Source organism: Bos grunniens, chromosome 29 (assembly GCF_055505025.1).
Source record: "Bos grunniens cultivar Pamir isolate PY7600 chromosome 29, Bosgru_T2T1.0, whole genome shotgun sequence".
NCBI lineage: Eukaryota > Metazoa > Chordata > Mammalia > Artiodactyla > Bovidae > Bos > Bos grunniens.
Window position 1 is genome coordinate 31,167,625 of NC_141193.1, and position 17,604 is coordinate 31,185,228.

At 37.4% G+C, this 17,604-nt stretch overlaps 1 protein-coding gene and 1 long non-coding RNA gene across 11 annotated transcripts in view; one reads left to right on the forward strand and one right to left on the reverse strand.

The window, feature by feature from the left end:
* Positions 1–2,765, forward strand: part of LUZP2 (leucine zipper protein 2) — a 514,336-nt gene extending 511,571 nt beyond the window's left edge. For all 4 annotated transcript variants that reach the window (XM_086383024.1, XM_086383025.1, XM_086383026.1 and 1 more), the window contains 2 exons: positions 1,437–1,523; positions 2,470–2,765. In XM_086383024.1, coding sequence (XP_086239150.1) covers positions 1,437–1,523; positions 2,470–2,553 — 171 coding nt within the window. In that variant the 3' untranslated portion in view covers positions 2,554–2,765. The remainder of the gene's footprint in view (positions 1–1,436; positions 1,524–2,469) is intronic.
* LOC147342466 (uncharacterized) overlaps positions 1–17,604 on the reverse strand; it is a 290,333-nt gene that overhangs the window by 53,730 nt on the left and 218,999 nt on the right. The window lies entirely within an intron of this gene.

A 17,604-nucleotide genomic window follows, 5' to 3' on the forward strand; every position in this document is an offset into this window, starting at 1 on the left:
GCATGCTACACAGACACAGAAGGGTAAAGTCACATGCTGCACGTTCAGTCAGGAGCCATGCAGAGTAATAATAGGGAGCAGGTGAGAATAACTTTGCCTTCAAATCTGAATTGGAGTAGGTTAAATATCCTACACAATTTCTTTAGTTATCATCCACTCCTAGAATTTATGGAAAGTTAGAGTTCAAATCAGGTATCCTCCTTTTCTGACTTCAAAGAGACTAACTTGTTCAAGGTTAGAGTTACACAGTGGCCATGAACTATTAGACTCCCCGTCTCTGTTTTATACATTTTCTACAGGGAAAGGATTATAGAGATATCACTAAAAAGTACATATTCTTACATTAAACAGTTTTGACATTTACTTTAAAAATGTGTTTAAGTAAAAAAAAAAATGATGAAAGGAAGAGATAAAGGGAGAATTGAGAGGCAGTGAGGAAAAGATGAGGGGAAAGAGGCTGACTGAGGAGGAAGGAAGAAAGAGAGGGATGGAGGGAAGATAAATTCAATACTTTTAACCCTTGGTTAATATGAAAGTGAAAGCCAACTGGAATATGCTGCCAGTAAGTCATTTTCTTTAAGACTATGGAAGATAGTAAGAAGGGATATCCTGGTTAGTGAAATATATGATCTTATTTGCAGAAATATAATCTTTTTTAAGGTGTTGAAGATTTTTTGCTAGACAGATTGATGTTGAGCAAAACAGACAGACCGACAGACATGTCTGCAGCAATTATGTGTTTACTTGGAATCGGTAGAGAATTACAGTGTGGGTGTCTGCAATCATGGTGAGCAAGGTCCAAGTCCCCACAAAGCAAAGGAAAAAGGACTTTTTATGGAGGGGAAAAGAGAGTTGGAAGGGCTACAGGAAACAGAGTTCTTGGCTTTTCATGGGCTGAATTGTTGCCAGGAAAGAAGAGGAGTCTGTGTTCATCTTGTTGGGCTCTACTATTGTTGTGGCATATGAGAGCTCCCCTTTTGGTCTCCTGATTCCATTTAATTGTGATTTCAGTTTATTTATTTTTTTTTACAATGATCATAATGTTTACATTGTTTTCTGGCTTGCAATCTTGATGTTCCTGCAGGCATATAGACCATGAATATATTTAAATCTTAAAAGTCTAGATACATCAGGGATAATAGAATATAGTAGTTGTGCAACTCTTTATTTTTAAAAACTTTTTGCAAAGAAAGAATTTTTCATTGGAATAGAGCTCTTTTTTAGTAGCTGTCTGTCATAAGCATGACTGAGATCCCCAAATGGACTGTGAATAATTGCCCTCTCCCTGGGATCTCAGTCATGTTGTGATCATTTTGTCCCTCGCTTAACCTTTCAGCTTGTCTCAAAGTGAAGGAAATTTACCAATGGGAAGATTTCAAGCGAGATTTTCTGTTCCTTTCCTTCATTTAACTTCACTGACCTTCTTTCAATCGCAGCTTTTTCAGGAGAACACGGCCTGTTCTATGAAGCATGATGAAAATCTTCCAAACAATGACACTGCAGAATCATCACCTGTCCCACAGGTATTTTGTTTGTTTGGTTGTTTGTTTTGATTGTCAGAAAACACTTTTTTTGAAGCTCGTGGGTTCTATGATTTTCTCTCTTGCTCTAGCTGAAGCCAGGATGCTGTATTACCTAATACAAGATATATTTTTCACCTATTGCCTCTGGACCTTTCCATGGCCACTGTGCCTGCCACTAAGCTTTGATTTGATTAGCTGAAGTCCTAGAAGAACAAGGGCAAGGGAAGTGTCCTACCCTTCCCCAGCAACCAAGGAACAAAACAAAAGGAAACAGAAAACAAAAAGTACACTTACATTCCTTAGAGGACAAAGAAGATAAATGAAGACTTGAGAAACAGAAGGTAGAAAGACATATGTATCCCCCACAAAACAAACATAACTCAGGAGCTTAATTCTGAACTCTATCTAGAAGTTCTATATTTGACCAAATATATTGCATCATAGCAATTATTAAGAGTCATTTCACTTCAGTTCAGTTGCTCGATTGTGTCCGACTCTTTGCAACCCCATGAACCACAGCATGCCAGGCCTCCCTGTCCATCACCAACTCTCAGAGATTACCCAAATTCATGTCCATTGAGTCGGTGATGCCATCCAACCATCTCATTCTCTGTCGTCCCCCTCTCCTCCTGCCCTCAATCTTTCCCAGCATCAGGGTCTTTTCATTTTACTTAACACAACATTTTTCAGTTTGGGGGTTAGATTAATCAAAGTTTGAATGGTTTGGCCAAAGTTTTCTCAAAAAAGTTTTTGAAATTTTTTCTATTTGTAAAACATATTTTATGTGCTTTCACAAAGTAATAGTGTTAACATAAATAAGTGTTAACACTTATTTTCTGCCTGGCATTGGTTTTCTATAAGATGTTTGTTGAGACAGTTGAGTTATTGTTTAATTTTTACATTAAACATTTTTTAGTCTGATTATCTTTTCCATATTGTTTGACAGGATGAAGCAGTGCCTCCTTGTACTGAATGTGATGAGGAAAAAAAACCAGAAGGGACAGCAAATAGAGAAAAAAAATTACTGTAAATTCCAAGAAACTGTGTTAAAAAACATCCATTTGCTCTTGTATTCATACTCTTTTTAGACCACAAGCTTGATGGAAATACTAAGTTTTTAAAGCATGCAACTTTTTCACAATTTTATGTAACTTTATAAAGTAGTCTACAAGTTTTCCAAAAGATTCCAGGCCAATTATGATCCTTAAGCAATAACCTAATTAAAATGGATATCCGCAGTCACAAGTCGTCATTGTCATTAGTAAGTTGCCCAGTATAAATTGGTCTTTTTTACAACTCAAATGCAAAATAACATTTAATATTTCTGGTTAATTGGGTAGCCAGTATTTCCCTGATCTAGTTGTTTTTTTTTTTTAATCAACTGGAGAATAACTAAATGTTGCAGATCCTTAACATCCTTAGAATACAATTTGAAACCATATTTTAGTCCATGCTGGTTAACTGGAATCACTTTTCTTAAGGTTGGAATCTGTACTGTTCTGAATGTATCATTTGTTTGATGGCATTAGTTGCTATTCTCATTATTATTTAGAGCCATGTCTAATAATGCCAGGGGTTTAGTCAGTTAAGAAAACTCATTAAATACATTTAGTATGATGCAGACAAAATATCAAGAATGAATGTCTAAGTTACTGACACAATTGATTAGATTTTTGGCATTCTATGGACACACCCTTATGGTTGTCTGCTGGATTACTCCAAGTTACAAATCAAGCTCAGTGTGAATTTAGATATGAAATTGGGTAACAGAATGTGGGATGGGAAGAGGGGTCCGGGATACAAACATGCAAGCAGATAGTATACATCTTAAAATGGAGACTTGAAAGTAAATAACCTTATAGAACTAATGAACCCCAATTTGTATATTTTGAAAAAAAAAATTATCATTAAATCAATGGCTGTGGGAATCTCTGACGTTGGGACTCTACATAGGAATTGTTATTCAGTTGCTAAGTTGTGTTTGACCCTGCAAACCTACAGACTGCAGCACACTAGGCTTCCCTGTCCTTCACTATCTCCCGGAATTTGTTCAAAATCATAGAGTACCACTAATCAAATAAACTCACTCTTGAATAGTCTGCTTCCTCTCAAGCAAGAGGAATTGATACTGATCAAACTTACAGACTAAAATTAATGGGTTAAATGATGTGGTTAGGTTGTCTGCACCAAATATATTCACTTCTGTTGGTTAGACTCATTCTGTAGAAAGCACGTAAAACCATTGTTTTTTTAGAATAGATCTGCCAAGCCACAATTAATTTGGAGCACAATATGCTGGCAAGCTACATATATATAAAATAAAATCTGTAATCAATAGATGAACTTAAATTGTGGGATGTAACGGCCCAACTTTGATCACAATGACATATTGAAAGAAATGTAGTGATCTGGAGAAATGCCAAACTATCATTAACAGTAAAAGTAATACTGTGACATATTAAGATATGTCTAAGTAATAATGTGACATTAAGATATGTCTAAGGTACCTAAGAAAGATAACTAGTTTTACAGATGATTTGTAGAGTCTTGGGGTGAAATGATCAGGACAGAAGTGATCAAGCCTGAAGTTCTTGCCGACTCCTCAGCTCTAAAAATCATTTGATTCGATGAGATGGAATATTGCTAGTTTCCCAAGTCTTATTTTTGTAATTTTCATACTGTACCAATAAACTCTTAACCATCTCTAAAGGTTTATGAAAGGGAAGTAGATAATTTAGTTTAATTTAGGTATACTTTCCTACTTCTCCCCCCATGGCTCCAACTTCAGTCCTAGTTCATATGGATCCTATGGAAAGTTAATCACCATTTCACTGTGTATGTCTTGAGGAGTCTTTGAAATAATAAAGAGTCACTCTGGTATTTTTCTGAAAATTTTAGAGGGTAACATAATGAAAGAGAATCTGGCTTAATATTAATCAACAGCTTCATCTGTAAATTATTTTTTCTATGCTCTGACTTCCTATTCTAGTCCATAATAATATAATCAATTTGTTTCTCTTAATTACTGACATGATCAAGTGGGCTTTGACTGATTATAATGTACACATTCTTCTTTAACAAGAGGTAGCATTATTCATCCTACGGAGTTTACTGTGGTGTATTCACTGCATTATTTGTTAAAAAAACAAAACTTTTGTGATAGAAAAATTTCATAAACATTTTTAAGAAATATTCTAGAAAATCCTTTTAACAGTTAATCACAGAATTCTTTTTAGTGTGTACTATTACTTTATGAATGAATTTTATTTATCTCAATCCATTAATTGGTTTAAATTAGCAAACGTGTGGCTTTTGTACATAAGAGAGTTAACATTTCTTATTTTTTAAAGTAACTTCTATATAAATAGATGTTATTTTTGAGGGGCTAACATTTGTAGCCTAGTTATCTGCATATGGAAAAAAAAAAGTAAATGAATTTAGACTGTAGATAGTACAGTTCTACTATGTACTGTAATGGTAAGCAGTGAAAAATTACATATGCTTTGCAGAATGTAAATTGGTTCCTATTGAGAAACAAACACATTTTCCAATGGAATAACTTAATATAGGTACTACCACAACTATTATCTCTAGTTATTTTCAAAAACTAAGCAATGCTGTATTCTCATTCTAAGTTGGAAATTGGTTTTGGATTTTGTGTTTCCTTTTATATGCATTAACTGTGTAAACTAGTGCCTAAAATGTGTAAGACCTAAATGAAAGCTGCCTATATCTATCCTGTGCCAACATTTTCAAGATGAAAAGCGAAAAATTAACTCACCTGGATGTGGTTTTCTGTGTGATCTCAAATCTTTGAGTACTGAATGTCCATGACTAATTTTTTTCATTCTTTAATCCTATATTTAGCATTGAAGTGCTATCTGAGCAGCATCTGTTTCATAAAGTATACTGGTTTAAAAAGCTAAGACTGGGACATTCACTGTTTTAGATGGACAGTGTGGATAGCTGGATTAAAACAGTATTTGTGAACTTCGCTAAAATGGAATCTTTTGTTTTTGTAGCTCAGATACTACAAATATATAATCAGCACTACCTGAAGTAGAGGTTGAACTTACTAGTGACACCAGTGAGCAAGGTTAACTGGTCAGACTGAGAGACTAATGAAAACGGCTACTTAGGGGACATTTTCTTAGTCATGTATACATTCTTAAATTTCCCCAAACTATTCATTCATCTGGGTTACATTACATAATATTGATGGTCAAGTGGTGAATAAAAGGTACCGGAAAATGGCCTATTTTTTGCTCAATAAATGTTTGTTTCCAAGACTATTATGTATATATCTACATAAACTAATTGAAAAACATGCATTAACTTTTTAAAATAGTACTTGCTTCTGTGTTTCATGATCTAAGAAATTTTTTGAAATCTCATCCTGGAAATTTCTTTGATCTCTCTTTGCCTCTGTCCAAGAAAACCCGTATTTAGTGTTGTTTTTTGTTTTTTTATAATAGAGTTCCATGTTGGCAGAGATTTTTGTCTGTTTGCAAATGAGTTTCAAGTGCTTAGAACTATTTGTTCCATAAAAGCTGCTCAAATATCTGTTGAATGAATGAATTCAGAGCCTGAAGCATCCAGGGAAGAAGGAAATAAGATAGCATGCTCTAGTATATAACAGGAAATCATGACACCATCTTTTAGGAAAAGACAATAAATATATTTTTGTTTATTTTGATTTTGGGCTACTTTTCTTTTGCGTTTTTATCTGAAAGGTTTTTCTTTGGGCCTATAGATGTGACTTTAAGCAAAGTAGATAGGTGCATGCTTCCATGCTCAGTCACATCCAACTCTTTGTGACCCTGTGGGCTGTAGTCACCAGGCTCCTGTGTACACGGAATTCTCCCAGCAAGAATACTGGGGCAGATTGCCATTTCTTTCTCCAGGGGATCTTCCTGACACAGGGGTCAAACCTGTCTCCCTGTGTCTTCTGCATTGCAGGTAAATTCTTTACTGCTGAACCATATCTATGGGAAAGCTTGTAGATATGGCGCTCCTGGATGAATTTTGGAATACAGCTTAATGTAATACACATCACTCATATGCCATGTATGTTTCTTTAATTGGAACCCAGCTGGGACATTTACCTGAACTAGCACAAGTCACTTGATTTCTTTCAGTATAAGTTACTAAGCTCTTAGGCCTAGGGCTTAAATAGTACTAAAGTACTAAAGAATGTTCAACCACAAGCCAACTGCATTCATTTCCCATGCTAGTAAGGTTATGGTCAAAATCCTCCACACTAGGCTTTAGCATTAGGTGAACCGAGAACTTCCAGATATTCAAACTGGGTTTAGAAAAGCAGAGGAACCAGAGATCAAATTGCCAACATGTGCTGAATCACAGAGAAAGCAACGGAATTCCAGAAAAACATCTACCTCTGTTTCATTGACTACACTGAAGCCTGCCACTGTATGGATCGTAACAAACTGTGGAAAACTCTTAAATAGATGGGAATACTAGACAATCTTACCTGTCTCCTAAGAAACCTGTATGCAGGTCAAAAAGCAACAATTAGAACCCTGTATAGAAAAACTGACTGGTTCAGGATTGAAAAAGAAGGTATGACAAGGCTGCTTATTGTCACCCTGTTTATTTAACTTATACACAGAGTACATCATACAAAATGCTGGGCTGGATGAGTTACAAGCTGGAATCAAGATTGCTGGGAAAAATATCAATAATCTCAGATATACAGATGATACCACTCTAATGGCAGAAAGCCAAGAGGAACTAAAGAGCCTCTTGATCAGGGTGAAGGAGTAGAGTGAAAATGTTGGCTTAAAACTCAATATTAAAAAAAAAAAAATCCAGATATTGGCATTCAGTCCCATCACTTCACGGCAAATAGAAGGGGAAAAGGTGGGAGCCGTGACAGATTTCCTCTTCTTGGGTTCTAAAATCACTGGGACTGTGACTGAAGCCATGAAATTAGAAGACAATGGCTTCTTGGCAGGAAAGCTTTTAAAAACCTAGACAGTGTGTTAAGAAGCAGACACCACTTTGCTGACAAAGGTCCATGTACTCAAGGCTATGATCTTTCCAGTAGTCACGTACAGATGTGAGACCTGGACAATAAAGAAGGTAGAGCACCAAAATATTAATGTATTTGAAGTGTGATACTGGAAAAGACTGGAAAAGCAAGAAGATCAAACCAGTCAATTTTAAAGAAGGAAATCTTGCATACTCTTTGGAAGGTCTGATGCTGAAGTTCCAATACTTTGGCCACATGATGCAAACAGCTGATACATTGGAAAAGACCCTGATGCCGGGAAAGATTGAAGGCAGAAGGAGAAGATGGCAACAGAGGATGAGATGGTTGGACGGCATCATTAATTCATTAGACATGAGCTTGGGCAAACTCTGGAAGATGGTGAGGGACAGAGAAACCAGGTATGCTGTGGTGCATGGGGGTTCACGAATAGTTAGACATGACCTGGCAACTAAACAACAGTATTTCTAAAGAAGAATAGATATTTTTTCATACAATTTATTTACTGGGCTAACATTCTGCATATACTTTTAGTGGAGAAAAGGAGTCAAAGTCTAAGGTGTTGTGAAAATCACTGAATAACATGATCTCAATGATTCCCTCTCCATTCATTCAGCTAGTCAGTCAGTCATTCATTCACTACATATTCTTTGAGATTCTAAAATGTGCCTACCATCCACTTATTTTGAGGGCCCAATAGTAAACAAAAGTAGAAATTATGAATATTAATATTGCACATAATATATACTAGCCATGGTTTTCATTTTTTATCATTAGTATTCTCAAGATTCTGCACTCAATACGCCAGCAAATTTCAAAGACTCAGCAGTGGCCAACAGGACTGGAAAAGGTCAGTTTTCATTCCAATCCCAAAGAAAGGCAATGCCAATGATTGTTCAAACTACCACACAATTGCACTCATCTCACATGCTAGCAAAGTAATACTCAAAATTCTCCAAGTGAGGATTCAACAGTACATGAACCAAGAATTTCCAGATATTCAAGCTGGATTTAGAGAAGGCAGAGGAACCAGAGATCAAATTGTCAATGTCTGTTGGATCATCAAAAATGCAAGAGAATTTCAGAAAACATCTACTTCATTGACTATGCCAAAGCCTTTGTATGGATCAAAACAAACGGTAGAAAATTCTTCAAGAGATGGGAATACCAGACCACCTGACCTGCCTCCTGAGAAATATGTATGCAGGTCTGGAAGCAACAGTTAGAACAGGACATGGAACAACAGACTGGTTCCAAATTGGGAAAGGAGTATGTCAAGGCTGTATATTTTCAACCTGTTGACTTAACTTATATGCAGAGTACATCATGGAAAATGCTGGGCTGGATGAAACACAAGCTGGAATCAAGGTTGCTGGGAGAAATATCAATAATATCAGATATGCAGATAACATCACACTTATGGCAGAAAGTGAAGAGGAACTGAAGAGCCTCCTGATGAAAGTGGAAAAAAAAAAAAAAAACTGGCTTGAAAGTCAGCATTCAAAAAACTGAGTTCATGGCATCCAGTCCCATCACTTCATGGCAAATAGATGGGGAAACAATGGAAACAGTGAGAAACTTTATTTTCTTGGGCTCCAGAATCACTGCAGATGGTGACTGCAGCCATGAAATTAAAAGACACTTGCTCCTTGGAAGAAAAGCTCTGACCAACCTAGACAGCATATTAAAAAGCAGAGACGTTACTTTGCTGACAAAGGTCTGTCTGACTCAAAGCTATGGTTTTTCTGGTAGTCATGCATGGTTGTGAGAGTTGGACCATAAAGAAAGCTGGGTGCTGAAGAATTGATGCTTTTGAACTGTAGTGTTGGAGAAGACTCTTGAGAGTCCCTTGGACTGCAAGGAGATCCAACCAGTCCGTTCTAAAGGAAAGCAGTCCTGAAAATTCACTGGAAGGACTGATGCTGAAACTCCAATATTCTGGTCACCTCATGAGAAGAACTGACTCATGGGAAAAGACCCTGGTGCTGGGAAATATTGAAGGCAGGAGGAGAAGGGGACGACAGAGGATGAGATGGTTGGATGACATCACCGACTTGTTGGACATGAGTTTGAGCAAGCTCGGGGAACTGGTGATGGGAAGCCTGGCGTACTAGTCCACGGGGTTACAAAGAGTCGCACATGACTGAGTGACTGAACTGATTCTCAGGATTATGTAAAACAGATATTACAGTAGTCATTATTTCACAGATGAGGAAACTGATATAGAAAAATGTTAACTGAATTGCCCAAGACTACACAGCTGGTAGGAGAAGGCAATGGCACCCCACTCCAGTACTCTTGCCTGGAAAATCCCACAGACAGAGGAGCCTGGTAGGCTGCAGTCCATGGGGTCGCCAAGAGTCGGACACGACTGAGCGACTTCACTTTCACTTTTCACTTTCATGCATTGGAGGAGGAAATGGCAACCCACTCCAGTGTTCTTGCCTGAAGAATCCCAGGGACTGCGGGGCGTGGTGGGCTGCCGTCTATGGGGTTGCACAGAGTCCGGACACGACTGAAGCGACTTAGCAGCAGCAGCAGCAACACAGCTAGCTAGTAAGAGGTAGGAAGTGCCTGTGGATCTGACTTGAGTTTCTGAAATCCCTGTGCTTAACTATTTCACTACACTGTCTCTCTTGCAAATGCTTTCATGGAGCTTACACTTTAGAGAAAGAGACAATGTTAATGAAGGAAGGACACAGACAACTGTATGACTGCTACCCAAGGTTCTCCTTACAGCACAAGATGGGGTGGGATGTGGGTATGAGTGTATCATAGCTGTGTGCAGTTTAAGAAAATGATATTGAACTAATTTTAATGAATATATAATATTTTTCATGAATGTCTGAAACTTCAAAATTAAATTTCGTAGGATTCTCAGATATTAGCTAGCAATATTTGAGAGTGAATGTTTGTATTCGAAGCAGCTGTGAATTAGTGCTGTTCAAAAAAAGAAAGCATCATATGGAAAAATTAGCATTGTTTTCTGTTCCCTGAAAGCTAATATACATGAGTCTATTAGGTATAGATGACAATGAAATGTAGCTTTCTTGCAGAAAAATAGAAATTTTATTTCACTTATATTCTCTCTCTGTCAGAAACGCCATACATTGAAAATCATGATGGTTGACCAGGGTTATCTTGTACTGTTACAGCATTTGCATCAGAAATAAAGTAAATGTGCTGCGTGTATGTGTACCCCCTTCCCTCCTTCCCTCCTCACTCCTAAATTCCTTATTTCCTTTGAGAACACTGTTTCACTTAATAGCATGTAGACATAACGGCATCTTGGGAAGGTCATATAATATAATATATTTCCCCCTCAAAATCAGGCACTTTACGTGAGGCTCCTGGAAGAATCCGGTGACTGCTGCACCTGATTAACTGCCAAATGGGCATACTTCCTTGGGCAGTGTGTCTACCAAGGGTGAGAAAAAGAGACAGCATCCTGTAGTGGGTCACGTCCTCTTTCTAACTCTGCCCCATCTTTGCCACTTTTTTCATGATGAAGTACCCAGTAAATCAAGAGATAGATACTAAGCAGAGGTTCTGGCTCAAGGTTAATGGATGCAACAGAATGGAGCGGAGGATGAGTCTTTGCTAGGCCCCTGTTAAAGTGACAACATATTCAAGGTGACATGGTTGTTTTTCTCCTGCAAATTTCAGTTTGACCGCTTCCGGTATCTTTAATCTTGGTCCCAAAACTTAAAGATCATTTGGGCTGGAAATCCCCAAACCTCCTCACCTTTCATTGGAATAATACAGTCTGTAAAACTTAGTGTACACTTGGCAGAGAATGTACATCTTGAAATGGTCACATTTCCAATAGGAGTAAAACAGGCTGCTGACATTTTGCTTATGAAACCCCCTGAGAATGCCTTCACCAGGTGATTCTAACATAGTAAAAGAGGAGCAGTGCAATGTGGATAAGAGATAGGGACATTATGGATAAAAGGAACAGGTAATTAAGAGCACATTTTAAATCCATTCATTTACTCTGTGACAAATCCCTCTGAAGTAGATGCATAGATGAGGCATAAATAAAACTGAATGTATTTACTAGACGCATTTCCAGTCATTTGTTACAGGATGAATATGTAGCTATCAGTATTTAATTGCATATTAGCCCAAGTAATGTTTGCAACTTTGGAAGGGTTTGAGATAGAGAACAAGCTTTCTCTGAATCAGGAGGACAGAAATCAGGTAGGTATGTTCAAAAAAGTAAATTAGATAGTATCAAATTGGTGAAATGAACACTATGATCATTGCAAAAGAAAACAGCTTCTCACATTTTATACTCCTGGTCATAATTAAAGAGATTAAAATGGTGGAAAAATATGAACCCTTGAAGACACATCCTTATTCATCTCATAATGGAGACAGAGACTAGTTTTTGGAATCAAGATTTAGGGCAGATTTTTCTCCTCTGCTATGTTAAGCTCACTTTCTGTTTCTCCTTTCATGATCTTATTTGAGGGTTATGCATTTCAAGTTTAGGATACTGGAGTTCACTAATAACTTTTAGATATTTCGATCATCATTAAATGAACCCTAATAGTGGTTCATGTATTTTTTCATACACACGTATGTGCACTGTATGCATTTGTGCACACTCCTGTCTGCACATGCTTATTGTAGGCATTAATATAGTAATTTCTCTATACATTCATGATTTCTGGTACTTGTGAACACTCTAATTCATGGATGCATAAATTCAATTTATAAATACTCTCATATGTTTACATTTCTATACATGTAAATACATACCTTGATGAAAGTGTATATAGTTTAATGACCAGCCAGTGCAGTTGCAGTGAATACACTGTGCTGATCCAGGTTGTGCAAATGGACACACCAAATTAGCATATCAGTCATTTGATATGGAAAATTATCCCCATCCCTCAAATACAGATGCTTGCTTCATGTACCTTTTTATGTCTTCTCATTTGTCTACAGTTAGACCTAGAGTAGGGAATTGGAGTTATTCACTGGATGTTCGAAAGAGAATTCTTTCTGCATGGTTTCCTATGTATGGAGCCTCTAAAAAATCTTCCAACTATCCTTATAGTGACCAAAGTATTTTTGATTTGGGGAAAACGAGGTGAGTAATTACACTCTTAGTTATACTGCCTGCTCTGACTGTCCTAAAGCGAGGTGCACTACACTGTTAGAGAAATAAGACGAGAACGTAAGATCGAAGAGAGGGAGGTATTTCAGCTACCTCAAATGTTAATCAGAGAATGCTCTTATGACAGGAATTTGGTACAGAAGCTTCCAGGTATAGACTACTTTGAAATCACTACACTTTTAAAAAATCAGTGTCTGTATATGAGGAAATATTTTCTTAGGTTTGTCTTGTTCTCACTTTTTTTAAATAAAGTAATGAATTGTTCCTTTGTTATCTATGTGTTTAATTTGAAATTTGAGTAAAATTTAATTAATTGTGTGTGCAATTTGCAGAATGAAATACTAATTACTCCATGGTACAACTGCCACGGTTAACTGCCTTATACTTAAGATCTGGGGTGCTTTGCACATTTTTTTCCTCAGATAATCTAAAGATAGATTTTTCTGATTAATTCATACTGTGCAGTTTCTAGAAACTCCTACTTCACCAGGTGACCTGACAGGTAACTGTTGTTCTTTTAACATACCATAGACATAAATGTTGCCTGTTCTTCTCTTCAAGATTAATAAACAAGGAAAACCCACTGCTCTCTGAAGGTTGCCCTGTATGCTTTGCTTAGGCCAAGGGTTAGGGCAGGCATGGTGGTGGTGGTAGAATCTTTTTTAGGAAATCCTCAGAAGCCTTTCTGAGCTTGGGTCTCAATTTTGTGACTCAAAATATACTACACTTCCAGGTCAGATTCCCAAAAATTACTTCACCAGGTGCATATCTATAACCCTTAAAGAGTGTACTCATAACTACACTAGAAGTGTGACAATATGATTATGAGCAAAGACTTGCAGTCAGGCTTTTCACATTAAATTCTTTGTTCACCTTCTTAACTGTGTTACCTCAGACAATTAGCTAACCTCTGTGTGTTTCAGCACATTCGCCAGTAAATTGGAAATAATAAGTTGGCATACCTCATGATAACACAGCTATTTCCTTTAACTATTAAATGTGATCATACAAATAGGACAAACAGTAACCCCTTAATAAGCACTGCCTATATCTATCTTAAAGGTTTCCATACACACATGCATATATTCACAAATGCCCAACAGGAAGATTATTATGCATTTGAAATTGGACACATATACAGTATATCTCTGTGTGTGTGTGTGAGAGAGAGAGCGAGAGAGAGAGACTTAGCAGGAGGAATGATTTGTCTTGTTTAAAAGAAACTCTTATTTTGGTTATTGGAAAAAAAAGACTGGATTTTTCAAAGTAATACTATCTTGAACTCATATTAATATGGATGAGTCAAAATATTATCATCCTTTTAAAAATCCCTGGGTAGTGGCACAAAGTGTCTCTCCATTTATTTACACAATAACCTCAAACAAATTTTCTCCTATAAACATCTAATTTCTGTCTTGTTGAGAATCAAAAAATACTAATTAAAGGATTCTGTTTGTTTCCTAAGAATTTTATAAGAATGTAATTATATCCTTTATTCTTCTTGCATAAGTTATTTTCCAGATTGTTTTTATCTTAATAGGTAATGAATAATTTTTTTGGGGGGATAAGAAGTTTATTTACCTAATTTGCAACCATAATGATTTCAGTAAGATGTATGGGAGGCTATAATCCAGTAGATGTTGGACACTGGTTGTCAAAAATCAGGTGAGTAATTATATGGATAAAAATATTTACATGCTTCAATGGTATTTTTATAGAAAAAGAAAAATACATGTGCTCCAGATGGTTCTTTGGCTTTGCCAGTTTTAAACTTACATAGGCCCAGCTGTAGTCTTTCTTGGGCCTTTAAAACACCAATAAAACATTAATCAAAACCAAGCCTCATTTCAGATTTTATGGTAGAAAAGATTTTACACACATTCATTACTTTTTTGAAATTAGATTTTTATTCTCTTTTGGGAAATAGAAGCATCAAATTTCCTTTCCAATCCTCCCTCATCCCCACTTCAAAGCTTCAAAGCCTAGTGGACTTCTTTATACCCTCCCTTTTTCCCATTTTCCCTTTATTAAAGGAAAGTATGTGAACAGACTACTTCCTGATGTGCCCTCAAATTTCTTTTGAAAGAGTAAATGAGATAAGGTCTCCGTGGACCTAAATGCCCCTTGAAAAGTTTGGAATTCTTATAATGAACACACTCATTAAATACAAAGTTTTTATACTTTACAATCTATTCACTACATTGTGTCTATGCTGATTCTCCTATTTGCAAAGCAGAAATGGAGACACAGATGTAGAGAACAAACATATGGACACCAAGGAGGGCAAAGAGGGGTGGGGTAAATTAGGAGACTGAGATGAACATACACACACACACACACACAATGTATAAAATAGATGCTACTATGCATAAAATGGGAGAAGGCAATGGCACCCCACTCCAGTACTCTTGCCTAGAGAGTCCCATGGATGGAGGAGCCTGGTGGGCTGCAGTCCATGGGGTCGCTAAGAGACACGACAGAGCGACTTCATTTCACTTTTCACTTTCCTGCATTGGAGAAGGCAATGGCAACTCACTCCAGTGTTCTTGCCTGGAGAATCCCAGGGGTAGGGGAGCCTGGTGGGCTGATGTCTATGGGGTCACACAGAGTCGGACACAACTGAAGTAACTTAGCAGCAGCAGCAGCATGCATAAAGTAGATAACTAGTGAGAACCTAGTGCATAGCACTGGGAAAAACAGAAGGTACAGTCTATTCATAGGACATTTATTAATCTTAAAAAGGCATTCCAATATACACTGGGTGCAGATACATACTGTGATTCCATTTATAATTAGAACAGTCAAATTCATAGAGTCAAAGTACATTTATAGATACCAGGGGCCAGGGGTTGGGGAATGGGGGGAAGGAATGAGGAGTTGGTATCTAATGAGGACAGAGTTTCAGTTTAGGAAGGTGAAAATTTGGGGAGATAGATGATGGTGAGAGTTGCACAGTAAAATGATCGTACTTAGTGCCACTGAACTGTACAATTAAATATGGTTAAAATAGTACATTTTATATGATGTGACTTTTACCTTATTAATAGAAAACAATTTAATGTTACAACATGACATTCCTCTTTTTAAAGCAATCCAAGAGTTTCTAAGTTCACTGAGAATTCTATTTTTAAAAACCATTAACTTCATCATGGTCTACTAGACCCTTAAGTGCTGGGTCTCCCCTTCTTGGCCTTATGTCTGACCACTGCCTCACAGCTCATTCAATTCCCTTTACACTGGCCTCTTTGCTGTGCCTTGAACCTGCTGAGATGCTCCTGTCCCATCTTAGTACCTGCTGGTGCCTCCGACTGTGAGGTTTTTCCTCTGAATATTTATTCTGCTCACTTGGTTCTATTCTTAAATTTCAGCACATAAGAAGGATTATCCTTGATTCTCCTGTCTAAAATGGTACCCCTATTCCTACCACTCTGCTACCATCACCATCTATTCTCACCTCTTCTCTGCACAAAATGTCTCAATAAATGACATTATCTTACACATGTGTTTGTATATTTGTTTTCTTCCTCTCTGCTTCTAAAATGTAATCTCCTGGAAAGCAGGGCTTTCTTTGTTTCCTTCACTGTCATATCTCCAAAGTCTGACACAATTAGGTGTTATGAAGACAAGTTGAGTAAATAAATGTAAAATGCACTGTCCCAGATGTCTTTAATCCTTTCCTGTCATCAAAGTGAAATGAGACTCATCTGAAAGTTGAAAAAAACAAAAAAAAATCTCAGTGCAAAGCATGGCTCTGTCTCCTGGAGGAAAATTGGCCTACTAGCTTTGGGTAAGTTACTTAAAACAAGAAAAGGGTGTTAAGGCATTTAGGTTTTATGGAGCTGCGAACACTGGCACTTACTCTCTTGCATCCAAATTTCCCTAAAATCTCTGATAGATCTACTTACTAAAATATGAGCACAGATAAAAAAAATAATAATAAACTCTAGACACAATAGCCATAGGGGCTTCCCTGGTGGTCCAGTGCTTACAGGTCCACCTTGTAATGCAGGGGACATCAGTTTGACCCCTGGTCTGGGGAGATTCCACATGCCAGAGGGTAACCAAGCCCATGTGCCACAACTGCTGAGCCTGTGAGCCACCAACTACTGAGCCCATGCACCACAACTACTGCAGCCTGCACGCCCTAAAGCTCATGCTCCAAAACAAAGCAAACCGTCTCAGGGAGAAGCCCATGCACCTCAACTAGAGAGTAGGCCCTGCTCACAGCACCTACAGAAATGTCTGAATGCAGCAATGAAGACTCAGTACAGCCAAAAATAACTAAATAAATAATTTTTAAAATAGTATTGTTTTTCCTAAATGATGAAATAATCTGAAACAAGGATAGGTGAGTCTTAGCAAAAAAAAAAAAAAATATATATATATATATGCTGCTACTGCTAAGTCACGTCTAACTCTGTGCGACCCCATAGACGGCAGCCCACCAGGCTTCCCCATCCCTGGGATTCTCCAGGCAAAACACTGGAGTGGGTTGCCATTTCCTTCTCCAATGTGTGAAAGTGAAAAGTGAAAGTGAAGTCGCTCAGTCATGTCCGACTCTTAGCGACCCCATGGACTGCAGGCTACCAGGCTCCTCCGCCCATGGGATTTTACAGGCAAGAGTACTGGAGTGGGGTGCCATTGCCTTCTCCGATATATATATATATATATAAATTAGTAAATTAGTTTATCAGATTATGATGAATGTGATTGAAAACTTTAGTTGACTTGCCCAAGGTTCATGAAACCAGAATCAGAAAGAAAGTCACTGTTGTCATGCCTACCCCACTTTTAATGTGCATCCTTCTTGCAATCTTACATTAGTATTACAAAGGATTCCTCAGCCATATTCTAGAAACATTAAAGCAGATTGTTTTCCTCGAGCTGAGGACTCTGTATTTTTATTTTTATTCAAGATGAACCTATGAAGCTAAAGTTTTTGT